This window comes from Geospiza fortis, unplaced genomic scaffold (genome assembly GCF_000277835.1).
Source record: "Geospiza fortis unplaced genomic scaffold, GeoFor_1.0 scaffold10, whole genome shotgun sequence".
NCBI classification, from domain to species: Eukaryota; Metazoa; Chordata; class Aves; order Passeriformes; family Thraupidae; genus Geospiza; species Geospiza fortis.
The window spans coordinates 4,943,116-4,958,288 of NW_005054326.1; the positions used below are offsets into that span (position 1 = coordinate 4,943,116).

Below are 15,173 nucleotides of genomic sequence, written 5' to 3' on the forward strand. Positions count from 1 at the left end.
GGGGCAGTGCGGGCAGCTGCACATCTGCAAGTACCACCTGAAGGGCTTCTGCCGCAACCAGCTGGCCAGGTGAGGGGCGGGGGGCGGCCGCCATCGCGGGGGGCTCGGTGTGCCCCTTCAGGGGAAGGAGCTCTCAGTAAAGGCCTTTCCGCCTCGGAAATGCTCACTGCTCGTCCGTTTTTATTTATTTGTGTGTGCGTTGTTGCAAAGGAGGCAGACGCAGGCGGTGGTTTCACAGCTTTGGGTCGCAGCACTTCCTCCCCAGCTCATCACCCTGGGGCTTTCCTGCCCGTGGGCAGCGCCGTGCCAGGGGAGAGCTGAGTGTCCCCTCATGTCCCTGTGCTGCGGGACCCTGGGCAGTGTGCTAGAGCTGATTGTCCCCGCACGTCCCTGTGCTGCAGAATTTAAACCACGATGAACTTTGTGGCATGTCCCTGAGCTGTGGGACCCTGGGCAGTGTGTTAGAGCTGTGTCCCTGCACGTCCCTGAGCTGCGGGACCCTGGGCAATGAGCTAGAGCTGTGTCCCCTCAGGTCCCTGTGCTGTGGGACCCTGGGCAATGAGCTAAAGCTGTGTCCCCTCAGGTCCCTGAGCTGCGGGACCCTGGGCAATGAGCTAAAGCTGTGTCCCCTCAGGTCCCTGTGCTGCGGGACCCTGGTGGATGCACTCATCGGCTGAGAGGGGGTGATGCTCTGGAGCTTTGTTGATTTTGTGGTGGTGAGCTGCAGGTCAAAAATGCGGATATTGTCAGAGTGCACTGAGGCTATAATGACTGAATCAGAAGTAGCGTGGCAATTATGCTCAGAGTAATTATGTAGTCTGCTTTGCAAATCACATAATGGCTTTATAGATGAGCAATGTGGATTCTTCTGAGCCTAGCTAATTTGGTGTGCTTTTCCAGCTGTTCAGTGTAATGCCCATGGGGTGTCAAAGTAATGCCAGTCATTTTGATCTTGGGTTTCTTGAGTTCTAGGAAGGGATGCAGGTTTGTTCACAGCTTCCACTCAGACCACAATCTCCGTGTTCTAAAGCAATATGGACTTGAGAATTTAAACCATGATGAACTTTGCCAGCTTCTGCTTCAAAATGACCCTTCCCTCTTACCAGAGGTGAGTATTACTGTAACAGCTTCTTAGTCTTGTGTTTCAGTGAGCATCACAATGTGGAAGAGGCTTGACAGAGATGGAGATATTGGGTGTCAATTTAGTTAGCTTAATGCAAATCTAAAAATAAATCTGCATCCTCTGTTCTCACCTGTGGTGGGTTGACCCTGGCTGGCAGCTAAGCTCTTGAACAGTCCCTCACCCACTCCTCACTCCCCTGTCACAAGTAGAGGAGGTGAGCATTAACAAGAAGAACTGAAGTGGCAAAACCTGTGAATGGAGATAAAGACAGTGTTGAAAGGGGAGGAAAGCAGGGAGAAGTGTTGCAAAGACACTTCTGCTTCACCACCTTGAAGCAGACTGATGCCCAGTAAGTGTCTGAGCAAGTGCTACCTTGTAAGAAGGACCCATCTCCCTCTTCTTTCACCTTCCCTCTGTACCCTTCCCCACTATTACTATTTTTTTTAGAGAATGACATTATGTGGCATGGAATATCCCTTTGTCCAGTTTGGACTATTTCCTAGTTTTGGCTGGAATACAGTTAATTTTCTTTCTAGTAACTGGTACAATGCTGTGTTTTGCATTCAGGGTGAAAACAATGTTGATAACATGTTTTAGTTTTTGCTGAGCAGTGCTTGCTCTAAGTCAAGGACTTTTCAGCTTTTCATACTGCCCTGCTAGCCTGTTGACTCAGAGTGCACAAGAAGCTGGGAGGGAATGCAGCCAAGACAGCTGCCCCAAACTGGACAAAAGGATACTCCATACCATATGACATCATTCTGAACAGTGGAACAGGGGGGAGGTGGCCCAGGGGTGGTGCCACACTGGTGGGGACTGGCTGGGCTTTGGTCAGTGAGTGGTGAGCAGTTGCATTGTGCATCTCTTGTTTCGTTTGTTCTTTTATCATCGTTATTATTTCCTCTTCTTTTTATGCCATATTAAACTATGTTTATCTCAGCCCTGGAGGGAGTGAGTGAGAGGCTGTGTGGTGTTTATCTGTTCTGGGTTCAGCTGAGATAGAGTTAATTTTCTTACTGGTATCATGAACAGGGCTGTGTTTTGGATTTAATATGAAAATCACGTTGGCAACCCACTGAGTGCTTACCTTCAGTCCCAGGCTTCTTCAGTTCTGCCAGTGAGGAGGGGCACAAGGAGCCAGCAGGGAGCATGGCCAGGACAGCTGACCCAAACAGACCAAAAAGATGTGCTACCAACACTGTTTTGGTCCCAAACCCAAAACATAGTGTGGTATGGTCTGCTGTGAAGAAAGTTAATTCCATTCCAGTCAGATTCAGTATCTCTTAGTCAAAAAAACTCCAAAACTAGAAAATTAGAGGTATGATTTAGCACTAAATCCCATCTTGAGAATGTCTGAAAGAATGTTGTCTTTTGAAAGATTTTTCTAAACATTAGCAGGGCAAAGGAAAAGCTATCAAGTAATCATTTGGAAAACAAAAAGAAAGAAGAAATGTTTCTTTCAAAAGCAAATGTATGCACATTGTAGCCATAAAAAAACTAAAAATCATGGATTCAAACAGTCTAAATGAGCACATTGTTGTTTGATGTTTAAATTCTTTTTTTCTTCTCCTTCCCAAGGTCTGCTTGCATTATAACAAAGGTGATGGACTTCATGGATCTTGTTCCTTTAAAACATCCTGCACCAAACTTCATGTTTGCCAGTACTTTTTGCGGGGTCAGTGCAGATTTGGCAGCAGCTGCAAACGATCCCATGACTTATTAAATCCAGAATGTTTTGAGAAACTGGAGAGACAGGGGATGAGCTCAGACATTATTAAGAAACTACCTTCCACTTATAGAAACATGTATGACATAAAAAATGGCAACAGAAGCATGTATGACATAGAGGATGCCAAATCTTCACCATGCAAAGGTAAATAAAATCAGGTTTTGAATACATCAGAAGAGTCACAGTAGTGAATTTAATATTTTCACTGGTGTCATCAAGAAAACTGAATTTACATCTTGATTTGTGTACAAGGATGGACCTTGTACCTATCTCACTGACAGAAATCTTTGTCTTGACTAGTGAAGTCAAGAGAGGTTCCTGAGAAATAGCGTGCTGGTGTTTATTCTCAGACTTGGGTTAAAAGAGTAACAGGAACTGAAAGTAGGGAACTCTATAATTTTGGAGTTTTTTAGGTAAAATACGTAGAGACCTGTTTAGGAATAGGAGTGGTGGTTGTCTGATTATAAACTATTTAATTGTTTTTCTTTAATGTAGCGATTGTCTGGCACAAGAATTCACAAACAGCATTACCCTAAGTTATTTCTTGGAAGTGTAATATTTTGTTTGCACTTTTCTTCTGAAGTTCTTTAGAATTGTAATTTAAGTATAGTTTAGCAGGGGAAAAAAAAGGATAACACAATGGAGAATTCAAGTGTGTATGTTCATCTCTGCTATTCTGCCTGCAGTTCCTTCTTCCTTTCCTTAATGTGCTTTAATTTACAGAGGTATCAGATTTTGAAACTTTGTATTTTATAGCTGCCAGTGTGATCAGCTGTGTGGAATGCACATTTAACTCAAGTCCATCTGGAAGTATAAAGGCATTGGATTCTATTCTCATTTTGTGGGGATAGCTAAAATCTGTATCTGAGCAATTCAGCAGTTACAGGGAAATCAAGTTCAGAAAGGATGGATAGCGGGGGGAGAGCACTTTGAGTATACAAGTTTATCAAAGGCTTCCTTGTCTTTCTGGGGCTGAGTGCAGTTAGGTAGTTACAATCATTGCCTTTAGGGTTCTTTCCTAGGGATAGGAGTACTTTTAAGAGGCATTGTTGATCTGAAGTGTGTTAATAGTTACAATTCCCCCTTCTAGATGGAAAACCCAGCACTAGACGGGATTCCTCAACTTCAAAGGAGGATGAATCAGAACAGATATGTTTACATCATCTGTACAGAAGTTGTGGCTTTAAAGGTACGTTGTCTCAAGTATCAGTACAGACTGTGTCAAGTCCAGCCTCTTTTTCTGTTGTCATAAAGAGGAAATGGTAGACATCGTTCACAGAAAGGGGAAAGTTTCCATGAGTTTCTGCTTAGGTTTAGTTAAATCTCACTGCTGTCTTGACTGCTGTAGGAAAGTGTGTGACCTGGCACACCAAACAAAGGAGATGTTTTGTTTTGCTCTGGAATCTACTTGTGCTGAAGATTGGCTACTCCACCTGTGTTTACCTAAGGGATTGCTGAATGAAAAGAGTCACATTCCCAAACCGGAAAGATATGAAAGATACTCTGAATTCTACATTTTTTCTTCTAGTATTCTTCTGTTCCATCTGTCTTAGCTGTCTGCCTTTCAAAATGTTCCAAGGTGTCAAGAAAAAAGGCTGCTTTACCAGCTTTTTTGTTGATTTTTTTGCTATCCTTTCTTTTCTTGATGTTCTTGACCTGTGTACTGTACACCTCCTCATATGAAGGTGTGGTGCAGTTTCTCGTTGACTTTCCCTGGAGTTAAGTTTCCTTTTGTTCTGATGTGGAAACTGGCCTCGGGTTTATGCACATGTGCACTGGTGATGTCACCTTCACTCCCACTGAGGAGTGACTGCCCACTGACACTTTGAACTCTTGTAACACTTATGATACCTGGCTCACTGCTGCCATTGCTCTTCTTTGTGGGGCCTGGATCTCTTGGAGATTTACTGAAGGGCAAAGGACTTTGAGACTAAAGGAATGATGTCTGTGTATTTATCAAAGGAGGGGAAAGGTGATGGTTGTTAACTGGGTTGTGTTGAAAGGTGTGGGACCTAGACATGGTGTAAATAGTATGGAATAAGTGGTAGATACATCCCTGCTTTCAGCTGGGACAGAGTTAATTTTCTTCCTAGAAACCAGTACAGTGCTGTGTTTTGGATTTAGTATGAGAATAACATTGATAACACACTGATGCTTTAGTTGTTGCTAAGTAGTGCTTACTCAAAGTCAAGAATTTTTCAGCTGCCCATGTGTTGCCACTGAGGAGGTGCACAAGAAGCTGGGAAGGAGCATAGCCAGGACAGCTGACCTGAACTTGTCAAAGGGCTATTCCATACCATTAGAACACCATGCTCAGCATATAGACTGGGGGAGTTGGCTGGGAGGGGCTGATTGCTCCTTGGCAAGGGGCTGGGGGTGAACAACCATAGTGTGCATCACTTGTATTTCTTGGGCTTTATTCCTCTCTCACTTTTTGTTAGCTTCATTATAGATATACAAGAGTGTGTATATATATATATATATGTATGTATATGTATATATATATATATATAAACTTACACTTGTTTTATTGTATTTTGTTTCATTTACTAAACTGTTCTGATTTCAACCTGCAGATTTACCTTTTTCCTGTTCCCCCCATCTCATTGAAAGAAATGGGAGTAAGTGGCTGTGTTGTACTTAGTTACCATCTGAAGTTAAACAGTGACAGTCCTTCTCCTATCTTAAAACTAAGCACTGCTGGGTTTTGGATTTTTCCTCAGTAATACCACTTTGTGATTTAGCAGTTAATCATAAACACACTTTTTTTTTCTATTTATTAAATAATAGCCTTGTAGGAGCCTGTGATCATTTTTTGTCTCTTTGAGAATGATCTGCACAATTTAAATGTGCAAAGAGAGTCTGGTACATACAGAAACTGAACTTCTACCTAAGCCCAAAAATTCAAGTGTTGCTTGCTTATGCTGAAAAATTTTGAATTATTGCTTGTAATGGTGCCATAGGTGAACACTTTCCTAGCTATCCTTCTGATGATTTCACCAGCTGGGTACACAGCCCTGAAATGTTGGAGTTCTCTCATAGCCTGTCAAAACAATGTATCTATCTCCTACTTCTTTTTTTTTTTTTTAAACTTTTACAGAAAAGTGTATCAGAACCCATTTTCACTTGCCATATAGATGGCAGTACTCTGAGGGTAATACCTGGAAGGACTTCACGAATATGGAAGAAATAGAAGACGCATATTGTGACCCAAAAAACGTCAGGTATAAACTCTTACAAAAATTTATAATGTTTGGAGTTTGCTGTACTATACCAGATCCTTAGTGGCTATAAATTACTGCAATTCTAATGTAGTCATTGCATAACTAGTTTTATTTGACATTCTTCTACTGACCTCACTTTGAATGAGGTTTGCCCCCCTCTTGGGAGCAGAGCATGTGAAGAATATGGAAATACCTTTTTGAGTTTGGAATTGGTTATATAGCATAAAGAGAGTATTGGAAGGGGCTCATCCCAGTGTGCCACATCCCATGCTGGAAAATTACCTGTTCCTCTTATGTTACAGGCTCTTTGCAGCCCTTCTTAAGTTATGTCAGTATTCTCCTTAGAATATAGCTGGTCAGCAAGGAGAAGGCAGTGCCTGTTTTCCATTGTTCTGATTTAGGAGTGGATTATGATCATTGCCCATAGAACCAATGTGGGACATAGTACTGTAATGCAAAATATGTACAAACACATAATATAGATAGCACACAGAGTTGTGAAAAGTGCAAGGTGCAAAGCACACATTGTAGTGAAAAGTGCACCTTTGCGTTCTGCTTTTGGGTGAGATTGACTTGATTTGCAAATTTGTAGTGGGCTTCTGAATCTATGAGTAAAGCTTCACAAACAGTTCTGATTTTTTTCCCCTTCTTTTTTTTTTTTATAGATTTGATTGTGCTTTTACTGAAGAGTTCCTTTTCCCGTTCAGTATTTGTTTTCGTGACATGTGCTGTGGGTTGAAAAAAGTCAGACGTCTTTCTACAGCCTCCTCTGTGACCAAACCTCCTCACTTCATCCTTACAACAGAATGGATCTGGTACTGGAAAGATGAATATGGCACGTGGCAGGAGTATGGAAAACAAGTAAGTGTGGAGAAATGGAGAGACTCCTAACTCTGTGTGACAAGTGCAGAACTACTGAAAATGCACAGTGCTTATATCCTCCCCCTCTTTTGTCACCGTCTTCCTCTCACTTATACAGATGGACATTAAAGGCTTTGTGGGGTCTTTTCCCAGTGATTTTGATTGGTTCAGGTGTGGGACTGATCACTGATGAGTCACAAATATTATCAACAGATAACTATTCAGTGAGTTGTGTCAGGATCACAGTAATAATACATTTTTTCCATTGCTTCTGAGAAAAGCCTCCTTCTCTGAAGGTCCGGTAGTACTCTGCCATCTTGCTTGGTCTAGTTGGTAAATGTGCCACTCTAAATCAAGGATTTCTCATATGCTGATATATCCTGCAGCCAACATACATACAAGAGTTGTTAATTTTTAGACTTGCTTGTCTATAACAGACCAGGAGAAACTTTTTTTCTCTCTATTTTTGGTGTGACAGGATGATCTTCATGCAGCTGCTACTGTCTCCAGTGATGACCTGGAGAAAGCTTATTTGACTGAAAGTTCTCCAAAGATGACCTTCAAAGCTGGAAGACATGAATATGAAATAAATTTTGTGTGTAGGTTGCATTTGCTTTGTTTTTATGTTTTGTTCTTCCCTCCCAGATATCTTGTGGTTCTGAATTACCTTATTACAGGAGATAGAAGAGAGAAATTTGGACTTTGAATTGCAATGCTTACAGAGACAGAGTTTCTATCAAAGTTCTCAGGATAAGAGCTGTTCACGCAAGCAGAGTGGCATTCTCTTCTTTCAAAGCTTTTATTTTTGAGGAGTTTTTGTGCTAGGTTTCAAAATATCTGCCAGAAAGTCCAAGTATGACATTGATGCTGGCACCAACACAAATGATGAGGAACTTCTAGAAGACTTGACAAGCCAGCTTCTGCTCTACTTTAATCACTGGTGTGCAGAAAAAAATCCCACTTGGACAAAATGTAGGGTCCAGACAATCCTTAGCATTGCAAGATTTTAGCACATATTTTCTTTTCATCTTGTCTGGAAAGGCTGAGAAAATACCTTGACTATGTCAAAGTAGGAAGAAGTGTTTCCCAAGAGTGCAGGAAATAAAAGCCACTTGTGATAGCATTGTCCTCTCTGAGATGTTGCTTTTCCTGGCATCCTTTTAAAAAATTATGTGTAACAGTGGTGAGAATCAGCCTGCCTGGACTGTCAGTGTGGTGTAGTTGTCTTTGATCCAGCTTTTCATTACTCTGTCATTCCGAATGAAAAAAAAGCCAAACTCAAAAACCCCAAACCAAAAAACCAGAAAGGACATGTTGTCTGTTGTTTGTGATTCAATCAAAAGCAATGCTGGGAAAACTTGGCCAGCTTAGAAGTGAAAATTGCATAGTGAATCAATCCCTTTTCTAAGGTTTGGGCTTTTTTAGTAACTTAGGCAAATATATGCAGTGTAGATGTCTTTCAGAACTTCATTTCTAGGCTTGGTGGTGTCAAGAGGTTTTTTGTTTGTTTTCCTGTGTATCTCTCTCTGAACATGAGGCCTTATTGTCCTGGCTGGTACTGACTCTTAATCGTTAGTATGATGTCACAGTAGCTGCAGAGTTTCCAAAATCCAGAAAGAAATGCCTCTAAAATATAAGTTGCTTGACTTGTTTCTCCTGGTGGCCAATAAAAATAAATGGTCTGTGATAGATGGTGGGTTGTGTTTACAGGGTTTGAAATCTACAATTAAATGTACGGGAAAAGTATCTCAGTTGCAAAATGAGAAGGAGGAAGCCTTTTTGTCTATGTTTTTAACAAAACAACTTAGTGACAAATGTGGCTGCAGTGTGAAGGCTTTCAAAAACATCTTTGATTGTTCATGGGATTTTGTTTGGGTTTTTTTTTCCCCAGCCATGATGCAGAAAAACCTTCGCTACAAAACAGAGAGGAAGATTTGCAGAAGACCTAAATTTGTCTCTCAGTCAGAGGTGGAAAAGACAAAAGCCAGGTAAACCACAACTGCTCATTCTGAGGTGATGGGTTTAGTGCTTTGTGAATGCTGAATCCTCCATGAGTGCAAGTAGAGTGAAGAAGTAGCTGTTAAGGCACTTGTGAAAGACATGGAGAGGGAAAGGGACAAACCTTTCCTACAACCATGTCTAGCCAGGGCAGTGTTGCAGACTGGCCAGCAGTTTTCAATCAACTCAGGAACCTCTGTGGTGAAGAAAATTTGGGTTTGGCCACAGGAAGTGTAGAAAGGTAGGAAATAATTCAACATGTAGCAGTGCGTTTATGTGTACTAGCTCTGTCTGAGATGAATAATTTTCAAAGCTAAATGCAAGTTCAGAAAAATTCTTCTGAGAGCAGCCAGACAATCTGAAAGAAAGCAGTAGTTGTTACAGGTAGAGCAAAAAGTGAGAGCCTGCAAGGAGGCAGAGTTGCATGTAACAGCCAATTTTTGCACATTCCCTTGCAGCACACAGCCCTTGCTTAAACACTGAAAAGAGCAGCTAAACACACTAATTAAAATTGGGGTGTAAGTACAGGGGAGGGCTGTATCTATCCTGTTTCAGTCATTCTGATGTGATACTGGATGCATTTGTATTTACCTCCCCTGGTGTAGTAGAGCTTTTATATATACATTCAACTCTGCAAGACAAATCCTTATGTGTTTAGTTTAGAGTATATATTTCTTTTATTTTTCATTTGGGATCTTGCTTTCTGCCATAAGTCTTGACACGATGACTTGGAACAAATGTTTTCATGTGCTGAACAGAAATGACAGTTTTGAAATATTTTTTAATATGTTCAGTTGCCTATATTCTCCCTAAGCTTGACAAAAATGTTTAGTATAATATGTACATAAAATGTCATGTTTAGTTTTATTTTAATTGTCTATTTGTAATGTTTTATAATCTACAGGGGCGTTAAACATACAGAAGGATTTAAGAACATTCCACCTCACTGGGACAAATCTGCCCTGCCTGAACTGGGATTCAAGGTTTGGAGCTTTTTCGTTTTTTCTTTCTGTCAGTTTTGTCATGTCAGGTTTGTTCCATCTCAAGTTCAGTGTTTCTACTGGCTTTGTAAATGACTATGTATGATATGTAAATGACTATGTCTATTTCTATGTAATGTAATAGAGAGGTATTGGTAAATTTAAACCTGATACCACACTGGGCAGATCTGGAGATGAAACTAGACATAAATTTAAACAAATGGTGGCAGTAAAACTGTGGCAGCAGGGACTTTCACTGCTACTATTAATCCCTTGGCTTGGCAGATTTGCTGTGCTAACAAGACTGGTACTGGTGTCCAAAATACACAGTTTTGAAGTCCCAACATGTGCTGAAAGCATCAAAGGTAAATGATGGCTCTGAACTTCAGAGCAGCCCTTCCCTTAGCTGTAGGCTGTTGTTTGTCTATGGAGAGCTGCTCTGAAACCAGGGGAGTTCACAGAATAATTGGGCTTGGAAGGGGGGGGACCTCTGGAGATCACAGAAGCCAACTCCCCTGCTAAAGCAGGTTCACCTAGAGGAGGGCACACAGGATTGTGTCCAGGTAGGTTTTGAATATCTCCAGAGAGACTCCACAACCTCTCAGGGCAGCTTGTTCAGGATGGGATCTTTTATTATTACTTTTACTATTATTTGATTCATTCCAGTGAAGTAAACTTCTTTACCTTTGTAACACACCCAGTTAATATATGTGTGGCATACTTTCTCTGAATTCCTTTCTGCTTCCACCAGCTTCTCTGTCAACTCTAGTAACTGTGCCTACAGAAAAGGTATTATTTGATGCTCAAAAATCACTAACTTGCAAAATGCAAATCCTCAACAAGTTGTCACTAAGAAACAAGACTAACATTGACATTTTTTATGTTCCTACAAAAATTGGCAAGTAAGCTTTGCATGCTTTCAGAACTGTCATGTAAGGAACTGATTTTTAGTAGTGTGGCCATGTTTTTCCCTAAAATTGTTTGAATAACGCCTCTCCAATTGATTTAGAAACACAACAGGCAGTGAGTGTAGTTTGTGTTCACTGGCTGTCAGGAGTATAAACTAAAAAGATCCTCTGGTTTTCTGCAACATAAATTCTCAGTTCCTTATTTATGTGCTCATTTCTGCTATGTATTTAGATACTGTTTGATGCATGCAATATATATCTTGACTCAGATACTAAGAGGGGTTCAGTGGCTGCACAAAAGCATGCAAAAGTAACTTTTCAAACTTTTCCTTGCAGCTGATTGAGCTTGACTGTTCTTCTGAAGAATACAAGAAAGTCAAAGTGGACTTTCAGCGCACAATGCCCAAAGCAGCTATTAAAAAGATTTGTAGAGTTCAGAACCCATCCCTCTGGGAACTGTATCAATGGTAAGTGTAAAACACTGCTCTGGTATGTATGCATGATGTTTGTTGTTTCTGCAGTTAGCTGTATGTGCTGTGCTAAAGATAGAACATGCATTCCTGAAATGCCTCTGCTACCACTCTCCCACTGAAATACCTACCTTGTATCAACATTTAGATAAAGAGGTATCAACAAACCCAAAGCTCAGTCAAGACACAGAGCTTAGAACAGTCACATTCAGGGCTGTGTGGGAGGAATCCTTGCTCCTGACTTCTGCCAGGCCTGTGTCCATGACAGCTTCCTTCCAGTGAAACCTTGAAGCTGGTAATGAGTCACATTTAGCACAGTGTTTTGCAGCTGGTCAAAATTGAAACAGCCTTCAAAATTAAATGCAAAACTCATGGAGGGCAAGCCTTAATAGAAACTCCTGTGTTCAGGGGGAAAAAAAAATAACACTGAGATTCCCCCCTCTCTCTTCAAAGGCAGTGAAGGAAAGAAAACATTTGTAGTAAAGCATTTATGTATAATGTGGAAGCATGTTTATATGCCCAAATTAGGCCTTACTGTAAAGATTTTCAGAATATACTCTGTGTAAAATTGTTTCCGAGTAGCTGGAACCTGTGGGGACAGCCACAGCAAAGATTCTGCTTCTCATTGCAGGCAGAAGGACCTAATGCAGAAGAGCAATGGTGGAAAGGCTGCAGATGAGCGATTTTTATTTCATGGGACCAGTAAAAAAGACATTGATGCCATCTGCCAGCAAAACTTTGACTGGAGAATCTGTGGCCTCCATGGGACAGTCTACGGCAAAGGTTTTTCAGCTCTTTCAGTAATCCTAGACTTGCTAAAAAATTCTCAGTACTCACTGCAGAGTACTGAGAGTTTACAGGGTGGTACTTGGCCAGTCCTGGACTTCTTTGTGTCATGATGTGGGCAACAGAGCTGAGTTTCACAAGAATCATTTGGAGCTAAGGCACTCTAAAAGGCTCTGTTGTAGGGATGGTTTCTGCCAGACTCCAGGCTTACTGCTGTTCCAGTTTCTCCCAGTTCGTACAGAAAAGCAGCCTGGCTTTTTTTTTTTTCTTTTTTCTTTTTTTTTTTTTTTTCCCAAGAATCGAAATGCCATTCTGGTTACAGGTTTTTTGCCTTGTTAGCAGATTATATCTTTCTATATTGTCCTATGTACAGGAAATTTCCAGCATATCTAGTGAATAGCTGAGACAGGCTGACTGTCTGACTACACACCTTTCTGCTTGAATACTTTGTAACTCTCAGAAATGTTAGAGAATCACAGTGTATTTTGAGCATGGAAGGGACCCACAAGGATCATCAAGTCCAGTTGTGCTGATGAATATTAGTAGCCTGTGCCAGGAGAGGAAATGTGGTGATAGTGGGGGAGGTGGACATCTAGGGTCAGGAGGAAATCCTGTAGAAGATTATGATAATGTTTTAAACATCGGTTTTTCATATGTGTGCTGTGAAAACTAAAAAGTGCATAGTGGTCATTTCCACTAAGAGGGACATAGAGGACAAGTGAAGGCTTTGGAAAGGCTGTTCATGAATTGCTTAATGGGTTTGTTTATTAATTCATTTTCACACAGTATCACTTTTTTCCTGCTGTTTTAGTGTCTTATAAACTCTGTCTTGGTGTCTCTTCTGCAGGCAGCTATTTTGCAAGGGATGCTTCTTATTCTGACAACTACTGTGGGGCAGACTCAAACACCAAGACCATGTTCCTGGCACGAGTGCTGGTGGGGGAGTTCACTCTTGGTAGTTCTCATTATGTTCGGCCTCCCATGAAGGACAACCAAAAATTCTATGACAGTTGTGTGAATAACTCCTCAAACCCTTCTATCTTTGTCATCTTTGAGAAGCAGCAGATTTATCCAGAGTATCTCATAGAATACCAGGCATCAGCAAGACTTCTATAGCAGCAAAACCTGTCATTCTTATGTTTAACCGGTTTAAACAGTTTTTTAGTTTTGGCTTGAGAGAGAAAAATTGATTTTGAAGAAGCTGTGTGATCAGATAGGTGTGTGTTCAGAAACATTTTTTTTCTGTCTTTTCTGTGTAATAGAAAACAAGGCATAAAAAGACATAGAGGATGTTTTAGAATTCCTAAAATCCTGTTTCTGTATCCTATTTGTAGCAGCTTTCACATTACCCTACATTATGGGAGCCTTTCATAAATTTATTAGAAAAAATTGCTGATGGTTGTAGCATGAGGATTGGCCATGACTGCCAAGTTTAAACAGTTTTTAGTTATTGTTTCAGGATAGATTTTTACACATGCTCATTGGTCAGAGGTGCTATCCCTCTACCTGTTTATCTTTTAGCTCAAAACCAGATAAAATACAGTTTTTTAGTAATCTATCTCCTGTAACAGTAGACATTCAGGTGTTTGCAACTGTGATTGTACAATCTCTGTGCTCAACTCATTGCATAAATTCATAGTAGCACTCTTCTTTTTTGTCCTTACTTAATCTGCACCAACAAAACCTCAAAAATTAAACTTGCTTGTTGAAACAGAGCAGAGACTTATTTTCACTTGTTGAGTTTCTCATTTAAAACAATTACCAAAGATACAAGCATAACAGAGGCTGCTTGGTGCTGTGTTACTGTATCAATTATATACTGTATTTCATGTCTGAGAACACAAGTTTTTCATGACTTTCACTGTGCCTACAAACACAAGAGTGCTGGCAGAGCTGTGGAGGAAGCAGAGGAGGCAACTCACACTGTTATTTAATACCATACTTAGGAGGGAAATGTACTGCTTGTCCTGCTTGATTATCAGTACCTTGTTTCTGTGGATGAACTTTACGGTTCCCTTAGAGCTGCTGGGAAGGATGGTGAGTGACTGTCTATCATTAGGTGTTCTGCCTCTTTGGGTGCCAGAGATTCACAGATTTCCTGTGTAATCAAGCTGTCGTTGGACTTCTTTCAAGAAAAACATGCTTGCTTAGGAAGTTGTCTTTAGCCACAGAGCTGAAACCTTTAAAATCTGAAAATTAGGTTGAATATTTAATTATTCCTATCAGAAGAAGATAATAGTGTTGAGCAGTCAGCTTACATGTGTGCAATCAAAAAACTTGAGCTATCAAATATTTTTTTAAGAATAAAGTTGCTGATACATAGATAGATACTTTATCCTGAGATTAATGTGCTAAAGTAGCTATAAGTTAGCTATACTGTGCTGCAGAAGCCTTAAGAAATACTTTCTATATGACCTAAAAAAGCTCATCTTCAGCTACATTCTGTGTACTTGTTTTTAACTCATCTGGATGATGATTGACAGGTGTTCACTGGGTAACTCCTTATTACTTCAGCACTGTGAGCCAGGAGCTTGGCCATGATTAGCTGGAGTAAGGCTGTGCAGACTCCCTTTTTTGTAAACTGCAAATCTAACAGCATGATACCTAAAGGAAAATATCTCCCATTTGTGTTTAATCCCAGTGCAACACAGAATAGGGACAGGCAAATTGGCTGTATTATTTCTTTTGAAAGATTTGTAATAGAAGTAAATGATAAATCTAACGTCAGCAAATGAGCTTGTCACCAAATAGTACATTCCTTGAGGAGGATAACAGTTATGGAGGAAGGATTTCCTGTCTGTGCAGAATAAGGTTTTTCTGCCAAAACAAAAACCATGTTCATCTACATGTTAATGGTGAATGAGAATACTGGTTGTATGAATTTCTTCCTCTGAACATAAGCAGAATTTCAGGTAGGAACTAGGATAGCTAAAGTCATGTTAATCTTCTGCCAGAAAATTGAAACAAACATTCTTTTTCAGGCAAAAAGTTGAAATATTTTTATTGATATTTTTATTGTATTTTTAAAACCTCTAACTTGATTCTTGTATGTGTATGAGTGTAAGTAAAACAGAGAATAAAATGCCTGGTTGTTGTA

General features: G+C 40.4%; 1 protein-coding gene across 1 annotated transcript in view; it reads left to right on the plus strand.

Annotated features, from left to right (window-relative positions):
* LOC102040095 (protein mono-ADP-ribosyltransferase PARP12-like) overlaps positions 1 to 15,173 on the plus strand; it is a 15,802-nt gene extending 629 nt beyond the window's left edge. Inside the window, exons 2-13 of the mRNA XM_014307023.2 lie at positions 2 to 69; positions 973 to 1,108; positions 2,699 to 2,993; positions 3,940 to 4,038; positions 5,950 to 6,073; positions 6,739 to 6,934; positions 7,413 to 7,533; positions 8,826 to 8,922; positions 9,837 to 9,915; positions 11,157 to 11,287; positions 11,922 to 12,073; positions 12,924 to 15,173. Of these exons, the coding sequence (XP_014162498.1) occupies positions 2 to 69; positions 973 to 1,108; positions 2,699 to 2,993; positions 3,940 to 4,038; positions 5,950 to 6,073; positions 6,739 to 6,934; positions 7,413 to 7,533; positions 8,826 to 8,922; positions 9,837 to 9,915; positions 11,157 to 11,287; positions 11,922 to 12,073; positions 12,924 to 13,192 (1,767 nt within the window). The 3' untranslated portion in view covers positions 13,193 to 15,173. The remainder of the gene's footprint in view (position 1; positions 70 to 972; positions 1,109 to 2,698; positions 2,994 to 3,939; positions 4,039 to 5,949; positions 6,074 to 6,738; positions 6,935 to 7,412; positions 7,534 to 8,825; positions 8,923 to 9,836; positions 9,916 to 11,156; positions 11,288 to 11,921; positions 12,074 to 12,923) is intronic.